The following is a 26166-nucleotide window of genomic DNA, read 5'->3' as shown; positions in this document are numbered from 1 at the left end:
ATGTTAACAGCACCTAACAACCTATGTTGTCCAGCATTTTCAGCAGTACTAATATTGTGAAAGACAGTAAATCCAAGTTGAGACGCCAGAAAAAAAAAAAAAAAATTGATCCCTGTGTTTTTTTGCATATGACAGGATACTTTGAAAACACTTTGCAGTTAATTTTTGAGATAAAGTAACTTGGTTAGAGTAATGTTCTTTACTTTTTCAAGGTTATAGGATGCCTTTGAGACTATGATGAAACTGAAGAACCCTATTCCCAGAAAAATATGTATGTGTCCATGACATCATTCTGTATGAATTTCATGGGATTCTTCAATCCCCTAAAGTCCAACTATAGATACCTGACTTACAGGAGTTAATTGTGTCCCTAAGTGTCATGACATCTTTCATTTGTACTTTGGCTATAGGTCAGTTGCTGGCAATAAACATTATAAGGAAAAGACAACTAGGATTAACTGTTGTATTGTGGGGATATTACCTTTTAACTTTGAAAGTATTTGAGCTTAAAGCTTCCAAGTGTCATAACTCTGGATTTTTATTCAAAGATTCCACTCGGTGGTGTTCTCTTTCTCATTGTTGGAAATGCAGGGTGGCTTACAGTGTAGCAGTAATTTGGAAACTTACACCACAGGAGATTCTCCATGTGATGAAAATGGTGCTATTTTTCACATTTTGTATCTTTCAAATAAGTATCAATTAATATTGGCATCTAATAAAAGTAAAATTACCTACTTGGACTGAATTATAAAGGTGATGCCTAGTGCCTTTTTAAACTTTGATTCAGAATTGATTTTCTGTGTTCTTCTTTACTATCATTAATTAGTAATCATTATGGCTTGTTTTTTCTGTTCTTGCCCAGTAGATGGTACTGTCAGCTTTATTTTGAAATATTCTGTTTTCAGAGTGGATCATTTAAAAATTTATTTTCCCCCCCAAAAGTAAAGTTATATTTAGCTCCTTTCCTCCCACTTAACTTTTTGCCACTTCCTAGCCTGACATTTTTAGGCGAACACACTCAGTATAGTATACACATGTTACCTGGGAACTTGTATCTGAAATATGTAATAGAAGAAACCATTTTCACTTTCCTCAACTATTTCAACTTCTTCAGTCTAAAAAGCTTTTAATTATTGTACACTGTGTGCATACAGTTACTTAAGGTGCTGTTTTTATCTGGTGGAAAGAATAATTAGTAATTTTTGTTTCAGCTTTTTCTGACTTGTACTCTGAATCTAGTTTGGTTAAGTGAATGATTCTGTTGGCATGTTGACTAAATAGATGTTTTAGATTGCAAAATGGAAGGTCTTAAGCCTAACTGCTACATATTTGCATACTCATATATTTCTGTGAAAGCTCTAAAAACGTTAAGCGAAAAGTCGTATAATCCTTTTGAATTGTGAACTTTCCAGTTCTTCATCAACTGTCAAAATTAGTGGATCCCTAATATCATTCTATTTTATGGGAAAACAGAGGAATATGGAAAACTTTGAACTTCATCAATAGGAGAGTACACCTAGTTGTTTCAAAGAGGATGGAGGGGTCCCTGCACATAGATAGTGGGTAAGCCTTCAACATGCACACACAGTACAGCCAGGCTGTTCGAGAAACATACTAGGTTTGCAGCTTGCCATGAGGTGAGAGGAAATTTTCAACATTTGGGGTCAAAATGTCCATGAAGTCAAAACGCCTGTACTTTTTGGCGATAGAATTGATCTGTAGCTAGCAGATTTGTTCAGATCTCGTAGACGTTACCAGTTGTTTGGAGGATTAGAGGTGAATGGGGTGGAGAATTCCAAAGAGCAGTGAGAGAAAGAAGTGGAGAGTTGGGGGTCACATGGCTCACACTTCAGCCTTCCTCACCTACCTCCGGGAATATAAGGATATAGGCGTGCAGGTCATTATTTCCGGAATAGAGATTTCCTTCTCTTGGACTTAGGTGAGCTCGGGTGAGATAAGTTGATTCCTGGGAAGATAGTAATTCTCCTTTTAGTAATTTTGGTTACTAAGGAAGTAGTAATATGAAGTAGGAAACAAAAGTCTTAGCAACAACTGGTGTTCGGAATGATAGGCCACATTAAGTGAGCTGGCATCTCTATAGCACAGTGCAGGGCTGGTTGTATGGTACCTTAAGAAGTACCTTGCTGTTTTGTTCTGTTTTTACTTCCCCGAATCCCCAAATCTGTAAAATGCAGAGGGCTTACTGCTGGTAGAGGGCTTACCTAGATACAGTTGCTCAAATGAACGTTTAAAGTATAACTAATTTGCTTAAAGACTTTCTGTGTCCACCAATGACTACTGTCCTGAGCACCTTTGTAAGTTTTGCCTCTTTCTACCATATTGTCGCTAGTTTCGGGTAAACGAGTTTGGAGCCCTGGAAGTTATCACAGATGAGAGCGAGATGGAAAATGTTAAAAAAGCAACAGCTACCACAACTTGGATGGTACCAACTGCTCAGGAAGGTAAGACTGGGTCGTCTGCATTGCCATTTTCTTTCCTTTGAGAGTTTTAAAATAAGAATTACCTAGGTTTTACAATAGGCTGGAACTTTGAAGATCCTGGGTGATTTTCATGTCACGTGTTCTTAGGTGAATTTCTATAACAAAACTCATATGGAACCAACTTTTATATTTTAAAATAACTATAAACTGTCTTCTTTCCTAATGCCAGATCTGTACTAGCACAAGGTTAATTGGAAATTATTACCAAGTAAATCCAGTGTTGCAATAGCCTACCCAGGTGATTTAGCCAAAAGCCTGCCACTTTTTTCTCATCTACTCCGATGGTTGTAACTAACACCTATATGCTGATGACTCCCAAATCTATATCTCCAGCCCCGACCTCTCCCCCGAGCTCCAGGCCCGTATTTCCACCTGCCTACTGGACATCTCCACCTGGATGTCCCACAGGTACCTCAAACTCCACATGTCTGAAATGCGATTCATTTTCTATTTCTTTCTCCCCTTCCCCCAAACCTGCTCTTTCTTCTGTAACCCATATTTCAGTTGATGGTAGCACCATCCCCCCAGTGGACAAGCAAGAAATCTAGGAGTCATCCTGAATTCGTTCTCCCCCAGCCCCATGGCCTGTTGCTCCATCCTGTTGGTTTTTATTTCCTAAATATGTCTCAGATCTGGCTTCTTCTACTAATGACCACTGCCACTGCCTTAATGTAGGCCCTTAGCAGCTCTCACCTGGACTATTGCAGACTCCTCCTAGAGAATCACTCTGCTTCTAATTTCACCTAATTTATCCCGCACCTTCAAGTCAGAGGAACTTTTGTAGATTGCTTTTCTGACACTTCACTGACTTCGTACTGTCTCTTTAGCTGAGCCTACAAGGATCTGGGTGGCACGCGCCCACCTGCTTGCCTTGTCTCTTCGCTCTCTGTTCTGTTCTCTGTACACCGTGTTCTGGCAGTGCCAGCAGCACTGGGTTCCATGGAATTCTCTCAATGCATCATGTGGTTTCACACTCCCTTGCCTTTGCTCTTGCTGCTGCTTCTGGCTCAGATGCCGTTTCCCTCTTTGTCCAGTTGGTTAATTTCTCTTGGCCTTCCAGACCCAGTTGAGGCTTTATATCAGAAAATCCTTCCCTGACCTCACCCCAGGCCGAGTGAATGACTTCTTCCTCTGTACTACTCCTGGAACTTGTTCATGCTTTGATTACTGCATGTATCACATTTTATTATAAGTATTGGTTTTCTTGTCTGTCTTCTCCTCTAGACTGTGAGCTCTCTGGGGCAAGGTCTATACTATCATTATCAGTGTCTAGCGTAAATTGGCACCTAATGTTTGCTGAATGCATGAGGAGCCTAACAATTCAGGGGAAAGGAAGTGTGAGTTCCTAAATGATTTGGGATAATTACGATTTAGGAGATCTGCTACCTTCAAAGTAAACTAGGTGTCGATTTAACGAATTTAGTAGAAAAAACCCACTCCTCAGAAGGTTGTAAGCATGAAATAACATACATAAGCCTTTTTTGTCAGATACATCCATAAAATAGGATTCTGCAGATTACTAACAGTTTCATCTTCAAGTATAGTGAAGTATAGTATACTGTACTTCAAGTGTAGTCAAGTATAATGAAATTTTCTTTATTTTACTTTGAACTCTGTAGAAAAAGCCTTAGACAAACTTTTATCTTTCCTGCAGAGTATTTTTTGTTGTGTAAATGATTTGAGTGGTTCCTGCCAAGCCCATCCTCTTCTCCCTCCCAAGCACAGTAGGTTGGTCATTCATTCATTCAGCAAATATTATCTTTTATTGTGTTGCTAACAAAATTATTAGAAGGAAAAGTTTGACTGTGTTTTGGAATGTTTTCTGTCATGGTTCTAATTGTTTTTTCTGTGTGTGCTTTTTTTGTTTTTGTTCTTTTCCCCTTTTCATCTTCTAGTCTTTTCAGAGAAGACTGGGATGCCTTTCAGGTTGAAGGATCCAGTGAAAGTAGAAGGGCTTCAATTCTGTGAGAACTGTTGTCAGTATGGCAATGTAGATGAGTGTCTTTCTGGAGGAAACTATTGCAGCCAGAATTGTGCCCGGCATATCAAAGACAAGTAGGTTTTTGCCCTGTTCCATCTATAAAATGGGTTTTATTTATTTTATTTATTTATTTTTAATTTTTTTTTTTTTTTAATGTTTATGTTTGAGAGAGAAGGAGACAGAGTGTGAGCAGGGGAAGGACAGAGAGGGAGACAGAACCTGAAGCAGGCTCCAGGCTCTGAGCTGTCAGCACAGAGCCCGATGCGGGGCTCGAACTCACAGTCTGTGAGATCATGACCTGAGCTGAATTCGGACGCTTAACCGACTGAGCCACCCAGGTGCCCCTATAAAATGGGTTTTAGAGTCCAAGGTGCTAAGGAATACAGAGGCTCCCAGACATCTGTCACACCTTCATGCCCCTTTTTTCCCCCAGAGACTTTTCCTTTAGAGATCTGTGGACCCTGATCCCATTACTGGACCTCCTGACTTCAGTCATGTCAGATCTTAGTTGTACCGCTTAAGTCCTACCTACAAGTACAACCTCTGCCTCTTTCTTTAGCCTTTTGATTCCAGTGAGTGCCCCCTAGCAAGAGAATATTTAAATTTCTCTGGGCTACGTACATTTTGATGGCGCTGATGTTTATGGAAACAGAGTTTTGTTTTTATGTTGGGGGGATTCTTCAGTAACTCAGCTAAAACTCCACAGGTTGGGAACCAGCTGACTGAAGATGGCCATAGAGAGTGGCTTAATGAGTCACAATACTGTAGATTTCTGTAGACTGAAGATTACGAGACAGGGACGTCTGCTGTGGCTGGTGGTGCTATGTGACTCGGCCATCTGGGGACTGTCTGACAAAGTTCAGCTTATCACCGAGGTGTATTTCTTCATATAATTGTATAACACAAATAAGTGACTTGACACTTACATTTTAGTGGGATTTCCCAGATATTTTAACCAGGGTAGGCCTGGGAATTGTCTGTTTTTGCTGGCCAACTTTTATTTTACAAAGTTATACTTGGCCTTTTTTAGTTGCACTTGTCATTGTTAATAATTGCTGGATCTTTGCATTAAAATTGCCCCGAATACTAAAATATCTCTAAGTAATTGATTCTTTTATTAGTATGGATGGCAGATGTGAAAGACCAATCATTTTAAACTTGTTAGAACCCGTTTCACATATAGTACTGATCCCCTTTTGAAATTAATATATAAGCTAGTTTCCATTTTCTGCTTTGAAGAGTCATATATGATAATGGTTTTAGGTGTTCCTTAGCTATGATATCCTAATGCCTACACTCTTCTCCTGGTGGTTAAATGTTTTTCCTTCTCCTGGTGGTTAAATGACTTTTTTTTTTTTTTAAGTTGCATGATAGTCACCATGTAGATGTTTGACAGGTATTGTTTTCCTGTCATTATTTTGGGTTTATAAATACAACAGAGATCAGAAGGAAGAAAGGGATGTAGGAGAGGACAATGAGGAAGAAGATCCTAAGTGTAGTCGGAAGAAGAAACCAAAATTATCTCTGAAAGCTGACTCCAAGGAGGATGGAGAAGATCGGGATGATGAAATGGTTAGTATCTCTGATGCAACTACCAAAGAACTCAGGGTACTTTTTGTTGTTGTTGTTGTTGATTTATTTCTGAGAGAGAGAGAGAGAGAGAGAGAGGGCAAGCTAGGGAGGGGCAGAGAGAAGGAGAGAGAGAATCTGAAGCAGGCTCTGAGCTGTCAGTGCAGAGCCCGATGCGGGATTCAAACTCATGAACCGTGAGATCATGACCTGAGCCAAAGTTGGACGCTTAACCGACTGAGCCACCAGGTGCTCCGATACAGGGGCACTTCTTAAGAGAGTAACACCATGGTCAAAGGTGCTGGCTCTGCAGCCAGTTATCTGACTTCCAGGGCTGGTTCCGTGACTCTCTGTGTTACCATCAACAAATTACCTGTCTACCCTCTTTGGTATGTGACTGCATTTCAAAATGAGAATAATAAATAATAATACTCCTCCCTTAGGGTGAGGAAGTAGGATGTGCTGAAATTTATTACTGGAGAGAAAAGGCAACAGCAAAACCTTCAGTTGTACAAATGAATCTTTAATTCCTCTTGATGGCAAAAAATGTCAATCTCATTTTGGTAAATTGCAGACAGATCTCATAAAACTATGTGAGTAGGTAGAAAATGGCATATAAATGTCAGGTATATTTAGGGGAAACTAATTCCAAATGTGCTAATTAAAACATAAATATTGCTAAAGTACATATTAATGGTCCTATATGAAAAGAGAACTTTGAGGTCTTGAAGCATTTCCCTCCAGATCAATATCGAGCAACCAGTTATTTTCTAGTCATTCTTCTAGGAGCTGGGAACACAGGGATGAACAGCATTAGGAGAATAGGGTCTCTCCTCGCAGGGACATCACATTCTTTTAAGGGGACATCTAATAAACAGGAGACATGTCAGCCTGTGATAAATGCTACGGTGAGAAGTACAGGCGGGCATGAGAATTGATTCACTGCTTCCAGTTGGGTTCTCAGGGAGGCCTCCCAGAGAAGGTGGCATGAACTGTGTGATCTTGATAATAAGAAGGAGCCAGGTTTGTAAAAGTAGGAGTGAGGAGCCCCCTGGGCAATGGAGTGGCTAGGGAAGAGTCCCTAAGGTGAGAACATGTGTAATATGTTTTGTTGAGGAAATAAAGACAATATGGTTGACCCTTACAGGTGAAGGGAGGGTGGAGTAAGGTGAAGCTGAAGAGGTCCAGCCTATGTAATGCTTTATGATAAACCAGAATAATGGGGTTTCATTCTGTTTTGTGTGGGCTGGGACTGGAAAGTTGAAGGCAAGGGAATATGTTGATAGGGTTTACGTTTCCAAGTGATGGCTCTAGCTTTGATGTGTGACAGTGAGAATGGAATCAAGGAAGGCTGTTAGTTTATTGCAGTAGACTAGCTGAAAGGGCTGTGTAGGGTAGAAGTCACTGATTTCAGGGTAGATGTTAGAGGCAGGGTCATCAGGAAAGAGGAGTCAGGAATAACTCAAGTTTTGGCTTTAACAGTTGACTGGATAACGATGCCATTTATTGAAGATGGGAAGGCAAAACTGGAGTACAGAAGTTAGAGTCCTTTGGAATCAGGAGTTTGAGATGCTCGTTAGGCTTCCAAGTGGAGATCCCAGGTGGGCAGTCGGGTTCGTGAGTGTGGAGTCAGGGACGAGGTCAGGGGATATGACTGTGGATATTTGGCAGACAGATGATGTTTAAAACCCAGGAAGAGGGATTCGATAGAGAAGAGAAAGGGACTGGATTGGAGGAGACATCAGCAAAGGGACTGAGAAAGATGGGCCAGTGGGGTGTGAGGAAAATCAGAACAAAGTGGTCAAGGAGCTACAAGAAGAAAGTGCTTCAAGAAGGCAGGAACAGTATCTGTGCAGTTTCAGAGTGTAATTCTTGGAAACGTTCTTATTTGGTAATGACCTCAGGCCAAAAGAAACACAGTTCTCATATGACCTATATTCTTACTTTCTTTAAAACTTACAAAGTGAAATTGAAGAAAAGTACAAAAAAGAATAGTGCTTTCTGACAGCTCTCTAACTTTTCGTTGGTGCCAATTTCATGAGCTTGTAAAATCGTAATTCCCGTTTCTTGCTGTAGGAAAACAAACAAGATGGAAGAATCCTGAGGGGTTCGCAGAGAGCCCGAAGGAAAAGGCGAGGTGATTCGACTGTAATAAAGCAGGGTAAGTTGATGAAAGAAATGGTTTACTTGTGACTTTATGAAATGGAAAATATTTCACAAAGGTAGACATTTTAGTCTTAATTATAATGTATACAAGGGCCATTAAGGTATTGTTTTGGGTCTTTCTTTGATTAAATTTTCCATAAAAATTGGGGTTTGAAGAAGTAGATAAAGAAAAAAATGGAAATGAGTAACTTTTGAATAATGTCAGTGCAAACTTGAAAACATCTTCCTATGTTTTTCTGTTGAGTAGGTTTTTTTCTCCTTCTGTGCATTTTCTAAAACCTTTGTCCTTATTTCCTAAGATTTTAAGTTTTTGTTTGTTTGTTTGTTTTGTTTTAAGTTTACTTATTTTGAGAGAGAGCACAAGTAGGGGAGGGCAGAGAAAGAGGGAGAGAGAGAATCCCAAGCAGGCTCCACACTACCAGCGTGGAGCCCGATGCAGGACTCAAACTCACAAGCCATGAGATCATGACCTGAGCCAAAATCAAGAGTCAGACGCTTAACTGACTGAGCCACCCAGGCGCCCCTAAGATTTTAAGTTTTTAATGTTTGATCTCAAACTTCAAACTCCTGATGTGGAACCTTTTTTGCTTCTGTCATTGTTCCTCGGGCAGCACTTTGTTTTCATGACAAATCCAGTCCTCGGACCCTTTCCTTTTGTACTTGACTGGATGAACTTGAACTCCATGTGCATCATGGCCCTTTGGCCACTTCCATGGAGGCCTCAGCGTCCTCCACCAGGTTTTGTCTTGCCTTGTTGACCCATAGCATCTGCCTGCCAGCGTGTCACGTGAGGTCACGCCACTCTGTGAAGCCCCACTGCCAACCTCTCTGTTCATGCTGTCCCTGCAAATCGGGGCCGTGAACCCAGTGCGCCTTTCACTGCGTGGACGCCTTCCTGTCTTGTTCATCCCTCCATTTCTCAAATAAAGCGTGAACTACTCCCACCTGCCTCAGGCACACAGCCTGGCGTTTACATTCTCGGGGGACGTGACCTTCTGTTTTACATCACTGAGATTAGAGGGGGGTAAATTTCTCACTCTGCTCTCTGCCTCACAAATGTTTTAACCTTCTTCTCTTCTACCTTCAGGGCCCTGACTCTTTCTGGAACCTTGTTCCTTTAGTCATTTATTTTTCCCTGTTAGGTATTCAGATATTTTTCTCTTTGAACTCCATCTTAGCCCGTTCACATCTCATCCCCTAAGTACCTTTCTCCCAGTTTTGCTACCCATCAAGCTATTATACTCTTCCCTCATTTCTATTATCTGTTAAATTAACCCAGAGTAAAAGTGATACTGGCTGGTTGCATATCTTTATCACTTCTGTATTCTTTTGCTGCTCAAAATCTGGCCCTTGCTAAATTGATATCCACTCCCACCCCCCCCCCCCCCGCCGCCCCCAGATTAGCAGCCATTCCCTACGTACTCAGTGCACTGCCCTCTTCCCAGTCCTCAGCTTCTTGATCTCAGGAAACTTTTTTTTGTTTTCCAAATGTTTATTTATTTTTGAGAGAGCACTTGCAAGCAGGGTAAGGGCAGAGAGAGAGAGAATCAGGGGATCCAAAGCGGGCTCTGTGCTGATAGCAGCGAGCCTGATGTGAGACTCAAACTCAGAAACTGTAAGATCATGATCTGAGCCGAAGTAGGACACCTAACCAACTGAGCTACCCAGGTGCCCCAGGAAACATTTTTTTTTTTAAGTTTATTTATTTTGCGAGAGAGAGAGATAGAGAGAGAGCGAGCTTGTGCTCAAGTTGGGGAGGGGCAGAGAGAGAAGGAGAGAGAATCCCAACGCAGGGCTCAAACTCACAAACCGTAAGATCATGACCTGAGCTGAAGTCAGACACTTAACTGACTGAGTCACCCAGTCACCCCTTAGGAGGCATTTTTTGATCATCTCGTTTCATGATACTGTTCTATCTCGGTTTCCTGCTGTGTCTCCTTCTTTTATTCTAGGTTCTTCTGCAGCTACCGTTGTAACTGGTTGTACACCACAGTTTACTTCTTAGTTCTCGCTTCTTTGGGAGGCCTGGGAAGAGGCTGAGAAATACCGGGCGTGTAGTAGTCGGGGAAGTGAGACTTCACAGGATACCCCTTTGACTTCCTAGATTTGGAAACCCTATCATCTTCGTCTCACTTGCTTTTCAGGCTTGCCTCCTAAGGGAAAGAAAGCCTGGTGCTGGGCATCCTACCTGGAAGAGGAAAAAGCTGTGGCAGTGCCAGCAAAGCTGTTCAAGGAGGTATGGGCGCTTCTAGAAAGCATTGTCTATAAGAGAGAAGACTCTGGAATTCTGATCTGGAATTAGCATTGATGTTTCCAGTATGTGTTTGGGAAATGTGACTTGGGATCATTTCTCAAGCATACGGTTTTCATGAGTGTATTTACACGGAGGAGTAACTCCAAGGGCAACTGACGTGCATGTGTACTCACAGTCCTCCAACACACACGATGGGCCCACATGCAGATGCACATGCTCTTTCGTCTCGACATTTACTGGGATTTCACTCATGACTTTTAAGAGGGATACCTCTACTATTGCTGCAAAGCTAGTAGATAAAGAAAAACCGGCATGAAATTGCGTGTCAACATTATGGCTTTGGGAGAAACAAAAACGAGGGACTGAGGTTTATATAATTTCTCAAGAAAACCCTAAAAGCAAGTTACCGTGTTACATTAACTGTAGTAAAAACATTTTGTCATAAGTGATTTAAAATCAGTTAGAATTATAGACACCAAGTGAAGTTCTGAGTAGGGGCTGCTGCCCCTGGGCTGAAGGGGCGGGGGGGGGGGTGGTGGTCAGCAAACTTATTCTGTGAAAGAGCCAGAAGGTGTGTGTGTTAGGTTTTGTGGGGCATCAGGTCTCAGTTGCAGTGACTCAGTTATGTTGTTGTAATGAAAGCAGCTATAGACGATATATAAATGAAGGGCTATGGCTGTAGTCTACTAAAACTTTACTTACAAAAACAGGTTGAGGTTTGGAGTTGACTGAGAGAGGATAGTTTGCTGAACCCTGATTTAAATTATTTAATTATATTTAATCATGGTACATAATAAATCTGTTGATACCTTGGTATATATGCATTAACATAGGGAGTTTTTGTTTTGTTTTTAAATTTTTTAGTGTTTTATGTGTTTTTAAGAGAGAGCGAGCGAGCCTGGGGGAAGGAGAGGCAGAGAGAAAGGGAGACAGAATCAGAAGCAGGCTCCAGGCTCTGAGCTGTCAGCACAGAGCCCAAAGCAGGGCTTGAACCCACGAACCACAAGATCATGACCTGAGCCGAAGTCGGCCGCTTAACCAACTAAGCCACCCGGGTGCCCGGACATGGGGAGTTTTAAAAAAGTGAACAAAGAGTCGATGTTATAATGATTACATCTACATTGAGAATATTATTTAAACATAACTGTAATTACATATGAACTTGTTCTATATAATTATTTTCTGTAATTTTGATTCTTTGTAGACTAGACCTTTTTACATGTAAAAAAAAAAAAAAAAAAGCTTAAATGCAGCTAATTACTCCAATCAGTAACACAGTCATGTAATCGACACTATAAAAGTACCGGAAGAATATGCAGTATGTCCCTCAGAGCCCTGCCCTCCAGGTCCCAGGTCTTCCTCTCCTGAAGTGATTATCATTGCTCCCTCTTATATTCCCTTCTTACAAAATTCTGTGTCCAGATCAGCACAGACAGACACAGATCCTGTCCTCCCTGTCGTCAACCAAGGGGTAGCATATGTCACACATACTGTGTGTGTTTTTTTAGACTTTTTTTTTTTTTTTAACTTAGTTTGGAAATCTCAGTTCGTTATGCCCTTCTTCATTCTTCTATAATAGTGCATCGTATGGCATCTTAGGTCTGTTCCATAACAAGTTAAGCTACTCCCTATTGGTTGGCTTGTGTGTGTGTGTTAGTATAGGACACATATATCACACACACACACACACAACACACACACACACGTATGTTTTAGTGAATAGCCTTGTACACCTGTCATTTTGCACACGTGGATATCGCTGTGCACTAATTTCCTAGAATTAGAATTCCTGAGACAAACAGAACGTCCTGTTGTATAGATATTGTGAAATTGCTACGGGTTGTGCCACTTTAATCCCTGCTCGTGATGTACATATGTGCCTGTTTCTCTAGAGCTTTGCCACCACTGTGTAATCAAACATTGTGATCTTTATGAATCTGATTAGGTAAAATATATTTGAGTGTAATTTTACTTTGTATGACTCTTACGAGTGAGGTTGAAAATCCCCCTTCTTTTGGATTTTTAAGAGTTGTTTATGTATTTGGTTAGTCTTTATCTAAGAACGTTAATAATTCACACTTTAATTAGGCCTTCAGGATAAAATACTAAAACTGCTGTCATTTTGCATTTTAGTATCAATCCTTTCCATATAACAAAAATGGGTTTAAAGTTGGCATGAAATTAGAAGGTGTGGACCCCGAGCATCAGTCTGTGTACTGTGTCCTCACTGTGGCTGAGGTAAGTTTGCTTTGTCTTTATTTTTGCAATAAAATGGTGGTTATGGGATTTTAATAATGGGGACAAGTGCCTTCTGCTGAGTACTTCTTTGCACCAGGCATGATGCTTATTGCTTTGTACGTGACCTCATTGAATCTTTGTAAGATTCATTTATAAGCTTTGCAGGTCCTGTTTTTTCATCCCTGTTTTATTGATAAAGGAACTGAGGTTCAGAGAGGCTAAGTGACATATACAAGGTCACACAGCCTCAAAGTGGTAGAACCAGGATTTGACCCCACGCTATCTGAATCCATAGCTTTGGTCATACTGTGGTTCCTTAATATAAAAAAACAGACCAATAGGTACTTACAGACTTTTAATTTTTTAATTTTTTGGTTTTTTTGTTTCAAGTTTTATTTAAGTTCCAGTTAATTAACATATAGTGTACTGTTAGTTTCAGGAGTAGAATTTAGTGATTCATCACTTAACACATAACACCCAGTTCTCATCCCAACCAGTGCCCTCCTTAATGCCCATCACCCATTTATCCCATCCCTCCACCCTCCTCTCCTCCAGCAACCCTCAGTTTGTTCTCTACAGTTTGCCCCTCTCTCTTTTTTCCCCCTCTATGTTCATCTGTTTTGTTTCTTAAATTCCACATATGAGTGAAATCATATGGTATTTGTCTTTCTCTGACTGACTTCCTTCGCTTAGCATAATACTCTAGCTCATATACTTTTTTTAGTATTTTGAGGTATCTCTGTGAAATTTTTCAGGAAAAATTGTCCAAGTCTATTTATATATAGCTTAGTCTAGTATATTCCTGAGAGCACGTCTTAGAATTTGTTTTTTTCTTCCTGTGCTAGCGTCCGACTTCCTTCCTCCCTTGAGCCAGGGGTATGTATCACTTGAAAATTCCCCCCAAAAGAGTAAGGTGGTCTTGTGTGTTAGTTTCAGTTATCATAGTATTCCTATAGTAGCTTAGGGAATTTGTAAGAAGCGTGGCTCCTGTGGAACACAGTGACATCTCCTACATGGACCATGACAGTTACAGTAAATAATGATACATAGTTACGTAGAGAGTACCATAGGACAATACCGTGCTTAGTATTTTTGCTAGTTCCCCACAAACAGTTGAGACAGCATTGTTCAGTAAATGTAGAAGCAGATTCAGTAAGTGTGGACTGCTTTTGAGAAGTTTAGTTGTAAAAAAGAAGGGGATCTTTTTAAGGGGTGTGTGTGTGTTTCAACTCTTGATTTTGAAGATCTATTTTAGTTTGTCCGGTTTTTTATTATAACAGTAATGTTTGCTCATCATGAAAACTTCAACTAGTGTAAGAATATATATAAATATATAAATATATGTATTTATTATAAAAAGTAAAAGTTCTCTATCACACCACCTTCTTTTCCTTATTCCATATCCCAGAGATAATGACTCTTATGTGTTTCCTGTGTTCCCTCCAAATGTTTTCTCTGCTTGTAAAAATATGTACATTTTTCTCTTTTTTACATATAAATTGCACAATAATTCTGAAGCTTGCTTTTATGACGGTGTATCATATATTTTACATGCATATTGTTTTCCACCATCAAGTAGTATTGCATTTTACTTATTTTCTGTTGTTCATTTAATTTCTCTCAGATGGATGAACAATTGAGTGGTCTTTACTTTCTCATTGTTCTCATTATTACAAACAGTGCCTTGTGAGCATGATTAAAATGGAAATTTTTGATGCACACAGCTACTTGTTGTTCCAAAAAGTTTATCAGCTGTTCCAAAAAAAGTTTAACAGTTGTATGAGAATTTGTTTGCCTAAGCCTGAGAGATAGTCTCTATTTACTTTTCTTTGTCTTCCTCCCCGCCCCCCCCTTTTTTTTTTTGCAATGGGAAGAGATTGGAGAGTGAATTCTTAAAAAAAAGCAACTAGGGAGCAGAAGATTGGAAGGTTCAGAGAGAGCAGATCATTGATAAGGAGGGGATATGGGAAGATGAAATCCAGAGTACATGAGGAGGCCCACCCATTAGCCAGGAGCAGGACTCTCCTGTTGGGTTCTAACAGGGTGGGGGGTGGGGAGGATGTGCACATGCACGGGCAGGTCTGCTAGTTTGGAGACAGATGTGTGCGGGAGCTTCTTTGTCACGGAAGGTCACGTGAAGGTGTAGCTGAAGGAGGGTGAAAGGGCTGTTGTGAAAGATGGGAGTAGAACTGGACAGGGCCATCTAGAAGGATTGCTACACAGCAGGGATGGAACAGGGAGTGTCTGCCGTCCAGGTGCATGTGATTCTCATTTGTGGTAGTTGTAAGCCATGAATCGCAAATCCTGACCGTTCCTTCAAGGATTAGGTTCCCGGGAGCTTCTGGTCACATTTCCATCAGCCGAACAGTATGTAACCTTGTTCATGTATATTTATGTTTAGTGACATCTTCTTTAATATCTGTTGTTGGTTTATTAACATGGGGCTCAGCCAACAGCACCATAACTCAACGCCTGATGAAGCTGCCCTAACACACATCTTCTCCTTAAGGCGCGTCATCGCCTTCTTGCACTTAGGAGCACCAGCCAGCGCTTCGGCACTGTGCTCGGGGGCCGTTCCAAATAGCAGAATCACCCACAGGAAGCACAAATGTGAAAAATGTAGCAGTAAGTAGATTGTGCACAGGGTGTTCGGCGTACAGAATGAGATGTAAAACAAGAAGGCAAAGAGAGCATTGCCTTCTTCGACCTGAGCCGGGAACTCGCATGATAGGCGGCTTACAGTTTTCGCCGCTCTGTGCGTGCATCTGTTCCCAGACACTGTGGGTACAGATGTTATCACGCAGGTGAAATCGCAGCTAGGAAGTCACGAATAATAAGGGTTAAGTGTATGTCTTCTCCCCCTCCCCGCCCCCCAGCAACATTCCCTAGACCAGGTATAGGTGCAGACTAGGTGGGTACTTGGGATAATGGAATTTTGTCAGGCATGTATTTTGGGAAGGAGGGAAGGACCTCGGGGCAACAATTTAAAGATGTTGGCAAGAAAATGTTTTCCGTGATTGCTAAGGACGGAAGGCCCACGGTGACGGGGGGATGCTAGGGGAAAAGTAGAAGAATCAGCGTGAGATGCTGGACTTCTCATTGAGGTTGAGGAGGAAGTGTATAGGGAGTAGCTGGGTTAGCCAGCTGAACAGGAGGATGTCTTCACAGGGCTGGATGCTTCCATAGTTGAGAGGCAGTGTAGTTTCTCCTGGGACAAGATTCATGAGAGTGTTTGAAGTGGAGAGGAAATGCAGGGAGCAGAGGAGCCAAGGTAGAGGATGAGTCATCTGTGTGTATGGCAGAACCACTCAGGATGGAGACGAAGAGAGTAAGCCAGAGCTTCGTGTCTGATGAGTGAGAAGGGATGTTGGGGAGGACAGCATGTGGGCTGATAAGGACGAGGTGGTGCAGCCACATTTCAAGGTACTCAGAGGAGCAGGGACCCCGGAGTGTGGTGTGGCCTGAGGCAGTAACCCCGCCTGGGTCTCAGAGGGAAGGAGGGGGAGAAGGAGCAGTCTCCACCTGAGGGAAGCCTTGACAGGGATGTGTGACATACGCTTTTGAACAAGGAGGCTGAGGATGTAGGAGGTTGTGTACCAAACCAGAGGGTTCCAGAGAGCACAGGACACAGTGGAGAGATTGTGGGGCCAGGAGGGAGAGGTTGACTTGGGAGGTGAAGCTCAGAGCAGTCGAACCCAGAGGGACTAGAGGGTTAAGGCACTCAGGAGGCTTGTTTCTTGGGCATTGACCAGAGTAGGTTGGCGTAGCTCTGGGGCTGAAGAGAGGAGCGGCCGCCGAGCTCCTTCTGGACGGGGGGTGGACATGGGGCGGGGGCCGTCACTTACTGTTTACGAGAGATTGTACCTGCCTGGAACCCCACCTTGGCTGTGCAGAGGGACTCTAGTCTCCCTGGAGAGGAGTCCGCTCACTCGTAAATCTTATATATGTAACGTATCAAGACATTCCAATTGAAAAAATACTAACATATGAGATAAACTATAAAAAGCCCATCATTTCCTTTTGACCTCTCCCTTTTCACTCCCACTTCTCAGAATAAATCATTGTTAATATTTTGGCATATATTCCCAGACGTTTTACTACTGTGAATTTACATTTATAGGCGTACGTGTAAGTACATACATAAATGTGCATGTATAAATACATATACTTACACGTATATGTATGTGCACACGTAATGGCACGTGTACACGTACACATAAAAATCTACATAGATTCACACATAAGTAATTTTTCTCATAAACTGACTCATCCTGTGCAGTTTGTTTTACCACTTGAGTTTTTGTAAAGTTTACTATTTTGAGAGAGAGAGAGAATGCGTGTGCATGTGTGTGCCCACATGCACATGCAAGCGGGAGAGGAGGAGAGAGAGCAGCAGAGAATCCCAAGCAGGATCCACCTGACAGCGCAGAGCCTGACTTGGGGCTTGAACTCACAAACCTGTGAGATTGTGACCTGAGTTAAAATCAAGAGTGCGATGCTTAACTGACTGAACCACCCATGTGCCTCGCCACTTGCATTTTAACAGTATGTTTCAGAGAACTTGCCATGGCAGGAAATAGACGGCTGCCTAATTATCTGGGGGTTGTTAATTGCCCTGGTTCTGTGCTCTAGTCTCAAGCTTCTTCTTCCGGCTTCTACAGGGCCAGGTGCTCCTGGCGTGTTGAGACGTCTGGTGCGTTGTGTGGTTCCACTTGAACACATCTGCTGTGCTAGTAGGAAGTAGATTGAGAGGCTGAACTTCTCATAAGAGCCCAAGGCAGAGTGTGACCCAGCTGAAGTCTCAAAAACCCATGTGACCTTTTTAAGTCAGAACTTCCTCAAGAGGGACCCTTTAGGCAGATGTGTGGCCTCAGCATTCAGCCCACATTCCGTGAAGTGGGTTCTTACTGGCATTCCAGGGAACCTGTGAATTGAGGAAGGCTTTTCTTTCTTTCTCCCAACCCAGCTACTGGTGGAGAGGAGAATCTGTTGATATCCCTCCGTGTACCGCCTTGGTCTGGCTGCATATCCCTGTCTGCAGAGCTTTATACAGGATAGGAGCCAGCATTCACACGGTGTATGGCAGGGCGCCCACCCCGGGACTCTGCTGGAGCTGCGCACCCGTGCTGGGCTGGCTCCATCCCGGCCGGCGCACCTTGGTGACTTATGCTGGTACAATATCAAGAATGGAGGGAGGACATGTACATGTGGGAAAATCATTCTTCTCCCAGGATCTGTGTGCTCCTGACACAACTGGGAATGAGGCCAAAGCAGTGCGGCTCAGCTCTTCCCAATGCGTTGCCTTTGCCTTTAGAGGTTGGCAGTTTGTTCACTGGATTTTGTGGCTGTTAGTGAGCGTACATTGATTAACGTAGGCCGTGTCATACTTGATGTCCATGTTAGTTTCTTTTTGCACTTAGATTAATACATTGTATCTTATTTTGTGAATAAATCTTGTACGCAGATATTCTGGGTATTTGGCGGGGGGTGTTCTTTGCCTTTAGTCAGTCTTCGTGCTTCCCTATTTCAGGTGTGTGGATATCGGATAAAACTGCACTTTGATGGATATTCTGATTGCTATGACTTCTGGGTAAACGCGGATGCTCTCGATATTCACCCGGTTGGGTGGTGTGAGAAAACTGGCCACAAACTCCATCCTCCAAAAGGTGGTGTCACTTTTTTGTTTCATACTTTAAATTCTGCCAAAACTTTTTTAAATTTATTAGTTAATTTATTTTTTATATTAAATATAATTTATTGCCAAAAAACCTTTTTTCTTACATGGTGATTTGGAATTTTTAGGAATTCAGACTTCGTTAAGATGCACATAGGCCCAAATTCAAGCTCATTGTTCATGAAAAAAAACCCCAAAACGTGTATTAAAGTGACAGAAATGTAAAAAGTAGAACCCTACGTAAGAGAGTAAACTGTGTCCATGTACTTACTTGTATACAAGATAACATTTGACTGATACTTAATTTTGAGTATAAATTTTAGTTACAGATTTTTTTCATGTAGTCCCCCACCTAGCAGCTCCAACCGGGGCTACACACAGTTGATCCCCGAATAACCCAGAGGGTTAGGGGTGCCAACCCCCAGCACAGTTGAAAATCCACGTGTAACTTTTGACTTGCTAAAAACTTAATTATTAACAGCCTACTGTTGCCCAGGAGCTTTACTGGTATAACAGAGTCAATTAACATATGTTTTGTAAACTACATATATTATACACTGTATTTTTACAATAAAGTCAGCTAGAGAAAAGGAAATGTTATAAAGAAAATCATAAGGATGAGTGGGCCTGTACTGTGCAAACCTGTGTTGTTCAGGGTCAAAGATACATATCCTTGAAAAAACAGATTTGAAAACTTTGTCCCAACGTGTTTACACGACTGAGCTTATCTACTGATATTTCATTATATAGAAAATCTTGAGAAATTATGAATTGAACTTATGGACCTTAATATTTAGGCACTTAGGAAGGAGAATGTAGTGCTAAAAGTTGATTTAGGTGGGGATTGAACTCATAGCAATTACATTTTTATTGCTGAGTTCTTTGTAATACAGTCTGCCAGTGGTTTTGCCTGTTTCGTGTTTACATAAAGATCCAAGAATAACAGATCCCATCTTTTTCAGTGCATCCCTAATGTATTTAATAGTATCTTATTTCCTTCCTTTTCAAGGGTTACATTTGGTATTGTTTACTTGATGTCAAAGATCCAGGTGACTGGTTTGATATTTTTGGCCTGTCTCGGGGCTGTTACTTTTTAATGGACTAGCCGTCCTTTGGTTTTAAGTGAAAAATAATGTCAGACTAGCATTTTCAGATGGCTGAGGAAAAAATGAGAAAAAATGAGGGTGAAAAAGAAAATCTGTAAGCCTTTGTATAAATTGACCTCTTGTATATGGCGAATTATTAGCTATTCTTTTCATGCTGCCTTCTGAACTGTAACGGAAGGAGAAGAGAGCACATGAGCAGATAAAATAAAATGCTCAATTTCCTTTTTAAAGGAAATGTTGGCTTTAACAGCATTAAATGTGAAATTGTGAGCATTAAGGCAAGCACATTTCCATTATTGTAATTTGCCAGCATGCTTACTTCATAAATCTTGAATTGTCATTCTTGTGCTGATAGGCTGAAAAGATTTTATCTCTTTTATTACTGTTTTCTCCAGCTTCCCACTTGTTCTGACAAGTTAGTCTCCCAAAATAGAATAGGTGAGGGAAAAATAAATTTCCCCAGATTTTGACTCCTCCAGTTCACTAGTCTACTGCTGAGTAGTTCTGCCTAAATACTGATAGAAACAGCCTGGCAATGAGAAGTGTACCTGGGTATGATACATATTTGCTTCCTTTTGCCTTTTCGTTGTGTCTATTACCATTCATTCAGAACGGAAAATATAATACAATTTGTTGGGAATAAACACAGCCTGTGTAAGAAAAAAAAATCCACAGTTCTGAATTATGAGTTCAGTTTTGTCTGTTTAAAAAATCGATTATTTGATTTCAGCATGTTGGAGTTGTAGGTAAAAGTGGGAATGGAAACTTAAGTGTGAAATATTTTGATATTTTACTCACTCTGTATATATGTGCTTATCCAAGGTTATAAAGAAGAAGAATTTAATTGGCAGACCTATCTAAAGACATGCAAAGCCCAAGCTGCTCCCAAGTCATTATTTGAAAATCAGAATATAGTAAGTACATCCAAGATACTTTTCCTTTTAAAGGAGGTGACTTTTGAGTGTTTCATAGGATAAAGTATAAATGATAACGAGACTAAATATATTTTACTGCTTTGGTAAATAGAGCACTCTTGATTAAACTTTAAAATTAGCTTAAAATCATTGTGAATCAATGTTTTTTATAGGCATATCATGGTTGTTGTGTTTTATTGAATGGTAGAAGGCTACAGAGTTTGAAACCCAGGTGTAATTTACAGTGAAAGTGCATAACAGATTAAATTGACTCGGATATTTTATTGTTACTGTCACATGTTTCAAGTTCTGTTGAAATGGGATTCATGTGGTAGATGAATGTAGCCCAGTTCGGATTTGCTGCTGGGGAAGAGGATTTACTTTCACCCCGGCTTGTAGCTTTATTTTGCCTATAACAGAAGCAAAGTCTGAATGTGTATGTATTTCCTACCTTTTTTGACCTGTATTCCCACTTTCCATTGCATGTTCCCTGTTGCACCTCTGAAGAGGCCCATCATGTTCCACTCTTCTTCCTTGTCCAAGGTTTGGTCTAATTGGAATTAACAGAGAGCAAGCAGGTGCAAAGCCAAAATGTCCTCTTTTATAGCGGATAAAGGCTCAGTTGGAGTACCCGCATGGCCTCTGTCTGCTGACGAATGAGCTTCTTGATTCTGAGACCTAGAATTAATGAGATGTACTGGCCCTTCCGCCCCATCACCCAGGCCCAGGAGCACTAGAGCAGGGCAGGCCTGCACTCTTGCAGGTCTAGAGCATGCCCCTAGAGGAGCACAGTGCAAGCTCCGTGCCCTCTAGGCCAGCTTACCCTTAAGAGTACGATGAGTTCCTCCTTTCAGATTCACCAGTCAGGTAACAGTGAGTGAGACTGCAGAAAGAGACGATCATGTTTCAATAATGGGATTCTCTCCAAAAGGAGATGAATATCAGGGGTGGGCAAGACCATCTCACCCACTCCAAACACCTTCCATTTGGGAAAGGATTTTAACCAGTTGTTTTGAGCATCTGTCTAATGGCTGAAAGATTCTCTGATCAAATTAGACATAAGCCACGTTGAATTAGAGAACTGAAGGGGTGTGTGTGTTTGTGTGTGTGTGTGTGTGTGTGTGTGTGTGTGTGTGTGTGTTTAGGTAACTAATAGAGCTAATGAGCCAGATTATTATTTTAAAATCTCATAATCGAGAGGAGAGCTTAATTGCCGAAATGTAAATACTGCGTTGTCAGCAGCTATTCTCTGTCAAGACGAGGGAGGAAGGTCAGTTAGGTGGAAAACTTCAGTGGCCTGCTCCACGTTTCCTAATCCCTGTCTGGATCTCTGATGTTGAGATCAGTCAGGGATTTGATTAACTGCCTTGAACCGTCATCTTCAATTCTGTGCATTGCTAGCACACAACTGAATCTTGGGCTCTGTGTTTGGTATCCAAGAAGCAATTAATTTTTCTATTTCTGGATTCGTCTACCTCAGAATATTCAAATATCTGTGGTCAGAACCCTGGTAAATAATTTCAGGACTAAAATGTACTGTCCCAGTGTCTGTGCAGCATTAACGCCTGCTCCTTCTATTCATGTGGGATGTATGCTAACATTTTCAGTACGTGGCTGTCTACATTTTTGGAATGATAGCTGCATAATTATAGTAAAATGAGAGATAACATCTGTTCTGCTTAAAGTAATTAGAATAGTATCTGTATACTTAAGTCTGGACAGAGCTTTTTCTTAAGAGGGATAGAAATAACACTCGTGTGTTATGATTGGCATACCTGATCCAAGTACATTTCTCCGAGTTCAGATAGATTTCCTCACATGAGATTCTAAGGAATGCTTACATTTTACTGCACCTCAAGCACTAAATCTTATTGAGCTATATTATTGTCTTAGTTCCACGTCCCAGATGGCTGGTAATGTTTGGCTTTCCTTATATTACCAACTGTTTTGAATGGCTGTATGTATTCAGCCAGTTGTTTTGGTGCTATTGTGAATAATATCTGTAGTGTTAGGTAAAAGTTGTAATAATTTGCAGCCTCTCATGTATGAAGATGACCTACTTTCAGTAGAGTACTCTTTTGAGAGAGCATTTCAGAAATGGGAGTGAACTTGTACTGACTCATACGCATTTCTAGCTTGATGAAGTGCATATTTTGCATGAAATAATTTTCATTGTTAAGTCTGTAATCAAGAACAAGAAAAACAAAAAGTGAACTAAATGGCGAAGAAAACTTGCCTAACTAGTATAGCTGTCTAACTGCGGTCCAAAACACATATTAAATTTAATTAAACTCTGTGAGGTTGTGGGTGTCTTAGTCTTGAGGTCCAGATAGTTATTTGGATGTACCAGTGAGGCATTTTTTCCCCCTTCTTGCTGCTTGTTGGAAATTGACCTGGCATAAAACTGGTACATGCTCTTTAAATTACGTGAACATAGCTGATGCATGCCAGGTCCTGGAGCAGGACGTGTAGAGAGGGTGCAGATCTTGCTGTTAAGTGTGTGCTTATCTCTAATTAAATCTGCACGTTTCGTAGACAGTGATCCCATCAGGCTTTCGAGTTGGAATGAAGCTTGAAGCCGTAGACAAAAAGAATCCTGCGTTCATCTGTGTTGCTACGGTGACAGATATGGTGGACAATCGTTTCCTGGTACATTTTGACAACTGGGATGAGAGCTATGACTATTGGTGAGACCTTTTCCATTGCTGTGTGCTTTGGTTCACAGGTGTATTCAGGTCAACCTGGTACATGGTTGGAAAACAAAGATGATGCAGAGCTTGTAACAAAAAAGAGCAGTGGTCTGTCCCACTCTTTCACATTTCAGATTTTTCACTCTTACCCTATTTCACATGGCATGTATTTCTAAATAGCAGCCTTCAGTTTAACTTTGTGCCTTGTATTTTCACTCACTTCCTGCTGCGGAAGTACAGTGTACCTTCCTCCCAACACATGTGCACGTACAAGTGCATGCAGGTGCGTACCTCCCCCCTCATCCTGGGTGTCGTTTATTGTTTTCTGAGAAGACATGTTAATTTTCCTTCATATTTTTATTCCCCGTAGCAATTTTAACCATTTATAATTGCCAAATACAAACCTATTAATTGAGGAATATTGTTTTTAATCCTTAGAGTTTTGGGATGTACTGCATCAAGTAATAGGAACAATATATTATAAACTTCTATAACCGTACTTAAAGTCATCATATTTTGATTAAGCAATGGGAATAATGATTCCCATATCTAATTCATGTTGATTGATCATTACTATTCAGTTTCCTGGTGAAAGGCATTTCTGAAGTGTTTAATTTCTTCCTAGGACACTGGCGATGAGAACATTTTAGAGCAGTGACAGATATCTTTATAAAATATGGCTAACATTACAGTATTAACTGAATATTAATTTGTATAGGTATTGCTACATTTGAGGGAAGCTTGTTTCCTAACCTTACTTTTTAGCATGCATACGTTTAAAAATTGAGTAGAACCATCAATAATTTCCATTACCCCTCAAATTGGATTCTTAGACACTCATCAGTTTTCCTTACACTGTTTTAAAAAGGAGAGGCATTGAAAGCCATTTGCCATTCACATTTTTAAAATGCTTTCTATTATGCATTATACATGCTTTTTACAGATTTTTTTAAGTGTAGACAAGTAGTTCCATGATTACACCACACAGAGTCGAGTACTTTTGAATATTTTGGTGTGTTTTTCCTCAGCTTTTTTCTGCAAAGCATAATCTCCCCATAGGATGTCTTTTTACTCAGTTTGCCATAAACATTTTTATTGAAATATAGACCATTTCAAGCATGTACAAAGGTAGAATAAAAAAATGTGGAATAATAGTAACCCACCCACACCCATTATACAACACTAACCATTATCAATTTAACACAACCGTTACCATTTGTGTTTCTCACTCTTGTTCTCTCTGTATTCCTTCTCCTAAAATCCTAACTCCAGGATTGTTCTGAAGCAGATTTCAGTATCATAGCACTTCATCTGTGTATATTTCAGTATGTATCTTTTAAAGATAAGGATTCTTTTTCTTCAAATATGTAATGTTATGAATGCCATAATGTCACTAAATACTTAACCATTCTTCCCAATTGCCTTAGTTTTGTTTTTGTTTTTGTTTTGAGGCTTGGTAGTTTTAGGTCCTATATAAGGTGTACACTTTGTGATTGTTTTGATGTTTCACTTGATCTCTTTTAATAGATTCCTATTCCTCTCTATCCCTTCCCCTTGTAACTTTTTTTTTTTAAACATTTATTTTTGAGACAGAGAGAGAGAGCATGAACAGGGGAGGGTCAGAGAAAGAGGGAGACACAGAATCTGAAACAGGCTCCAGGCTCTGAGCTGTCAGCACAGAGCCCAACACGGGGCTCGAACTCATGGACTGCGAGATCATGACCTGAGCCGAAGCCGGAAGCTTAACTGACTGAGCCACCCAGGCGCCCCTCCCCTTGTAACTTTTATTGAAGATATCACGTCGTTTGTCCTGTTGAGTCTCCTATAGTCTGGATTTGCTAATTGAATTCTTGTATTGCTTACCATGTTCATCTGTTCCTCATAGTCCTTTTTCTTTTTAATGTTTGTTTATTTTTGAGAGAGATCGAGAGAGTGTGAGCGGGGGAGGGGCAGAGACAGAGGGAGACACAGAATTTGAAGCAGGCTCCAGGCTCCCAGCTGTCAGCACAGAGCCCGACGCGGGGCTCAAACCCACAAACCGCAAGATCATGACCTAAGCAAAGCCAGACGCTCAACTGAGCCACCCAGGAGCCCCTGTTGCTCATAGTTCTTGGTGATTTTTGTTTCATTCAAAATTATCTATACCTAACTTGAATGAGTGAATGGATGAGAAAACTTTAAATTTAGTAACACTGCAAATCTGCTCTGGAGTCAAATGTGTTTCTCCCCTCCGGTGTTGGATGTACTGTGATGTTGGCAGTCCCAGAGTGATGACCAGATCCAATCCTGTCATTAATAAGGGACACTTTAGGGGCTCCTGGCTGGCTCAGTTGGAAGAGCTTGTGACCTTCTCAGGGTCATGAGTTCGAGCCCCATTCTGGATGTAGAGATTACTCAAATAAATTATAATTTAAAAAAAGAATGATACTTTAAAGCACTTGTTGGTTAAAATGAGCACTTTTGGTTTTAAAGTTCTGATTCATTTAGGGAGATTTTTGTTTCTTAGCTTTTGTCTGATTTAAACAAAATGGGTAAATGTTAGTGTGTTATTTTTGTGGTCTTAGAAGTATTAGAGAGTTTTAAAAGTGTAAGTCATTTATTTGACATGAGGTGTGTTTCCTTTAAAAACATTCTTCTAAAAAAATAAATAAATAAATAAATAAAAATAAAAACATTCTTCTAGAAAAAAGTAATGAAAAGCATGGAAGATTTTGTCACATTCAGTTTTCTTTGATTCCAAATGCCTGGGGAATAGGAAAGATCCTGGATTCTTTTTTTAGAAAGAGCAGAGAAGAAAACTGATCTCTTTTAGTACTGATTTTTATACTTTTATGAGCACAAACTAATTATTTTTAGGACAGAATGTACTTTGAGGAATTACTTATACTATTGACATGAAACCATATTTTATTAATTGTCAGAAGAAGAGTACAGTGTGTTCTCTTTCTCAATATCCAATTAAGGCACATTGAAAATTGCTAAAGTGCACTGGAATTTCTCCAGCTTTAGTAAATAGTATATTCTTTGATCTTTGAATTCTGGAATGGTTTTTATCTGCATAAATTACTTGTTT

General features: G+C 40.6%; 1 protein-coding gene across 6 annotated transcripts in view; it reads left to right on the top strand.

The window, feature by feature from the left end:
* Nucleotides 1-26166, top strand: part of L3MBTL3 (L3MBTL histone methyl-lysine binding protein 3) — a 127296-nt gene that overhangs the window by 29716 nt on the left and 71414 nt on the right. For 4 of the 6 annotated variants that reach the window (XM_047101762.1, XM_047101764.1, XM_047101763.1 and 1 more), the window contains 10 exons: nt 2351-2462; nt 2835-2909; nt 4397-4556; nt 5922-6054; nt 8128-8212; nt 10362-10453; nt 12605-12709; nt 18240-18375; nt 20312-20403; nt 22939-23090. In XM_047101762.1, coding sequence (XP_046957718.1) covers nt 2351-2462; nt 2835-2909; nt 4397-4556; nt 5922-6054; nt 8128-8212; nt 10362-10453; nt 12605-12709; nt 18240-18375; nt 20312-20403; nt 22939-23090 — 1142 coding nt within the window. The remainder of the gene's footprint in view (nt 1-2350; nt 2463-2834; nt 2910-4396; nt 4557-5921; nt 6055-8127; nt 8213-10361; nt 10454-12604; nt 12710-18239; nt 18376-20311; nt 20404-22938; nt 23091-26166) is intronic. The other 2 variants (XM_047101767.1, XM_047101766.1) reach the window with 1 other exon arrangement.

The sequence above is a fragment of the Lynx rufus genome, unplaced genomic scaffold, assembly GCF_022079265.1.
Source record: "Lynx rufus isolate CCGP_SWC_20201006 ecotype Redwood Valley unplaced genomic scaffold, mLynRuf1.p SCAF_6, whole genome shotgun sequence".
Lineage (NCBI taxonomy): Eukaryota > Metazoa > Chordata > Mammalia > Carnivora > Felidae > Lynx > Lynx rufus.
The sequence above is the reverse complement of the archived record's forward strand: the minus strand, read 5'-3'. Positions and strand labels throughout refer to the sequence as shown.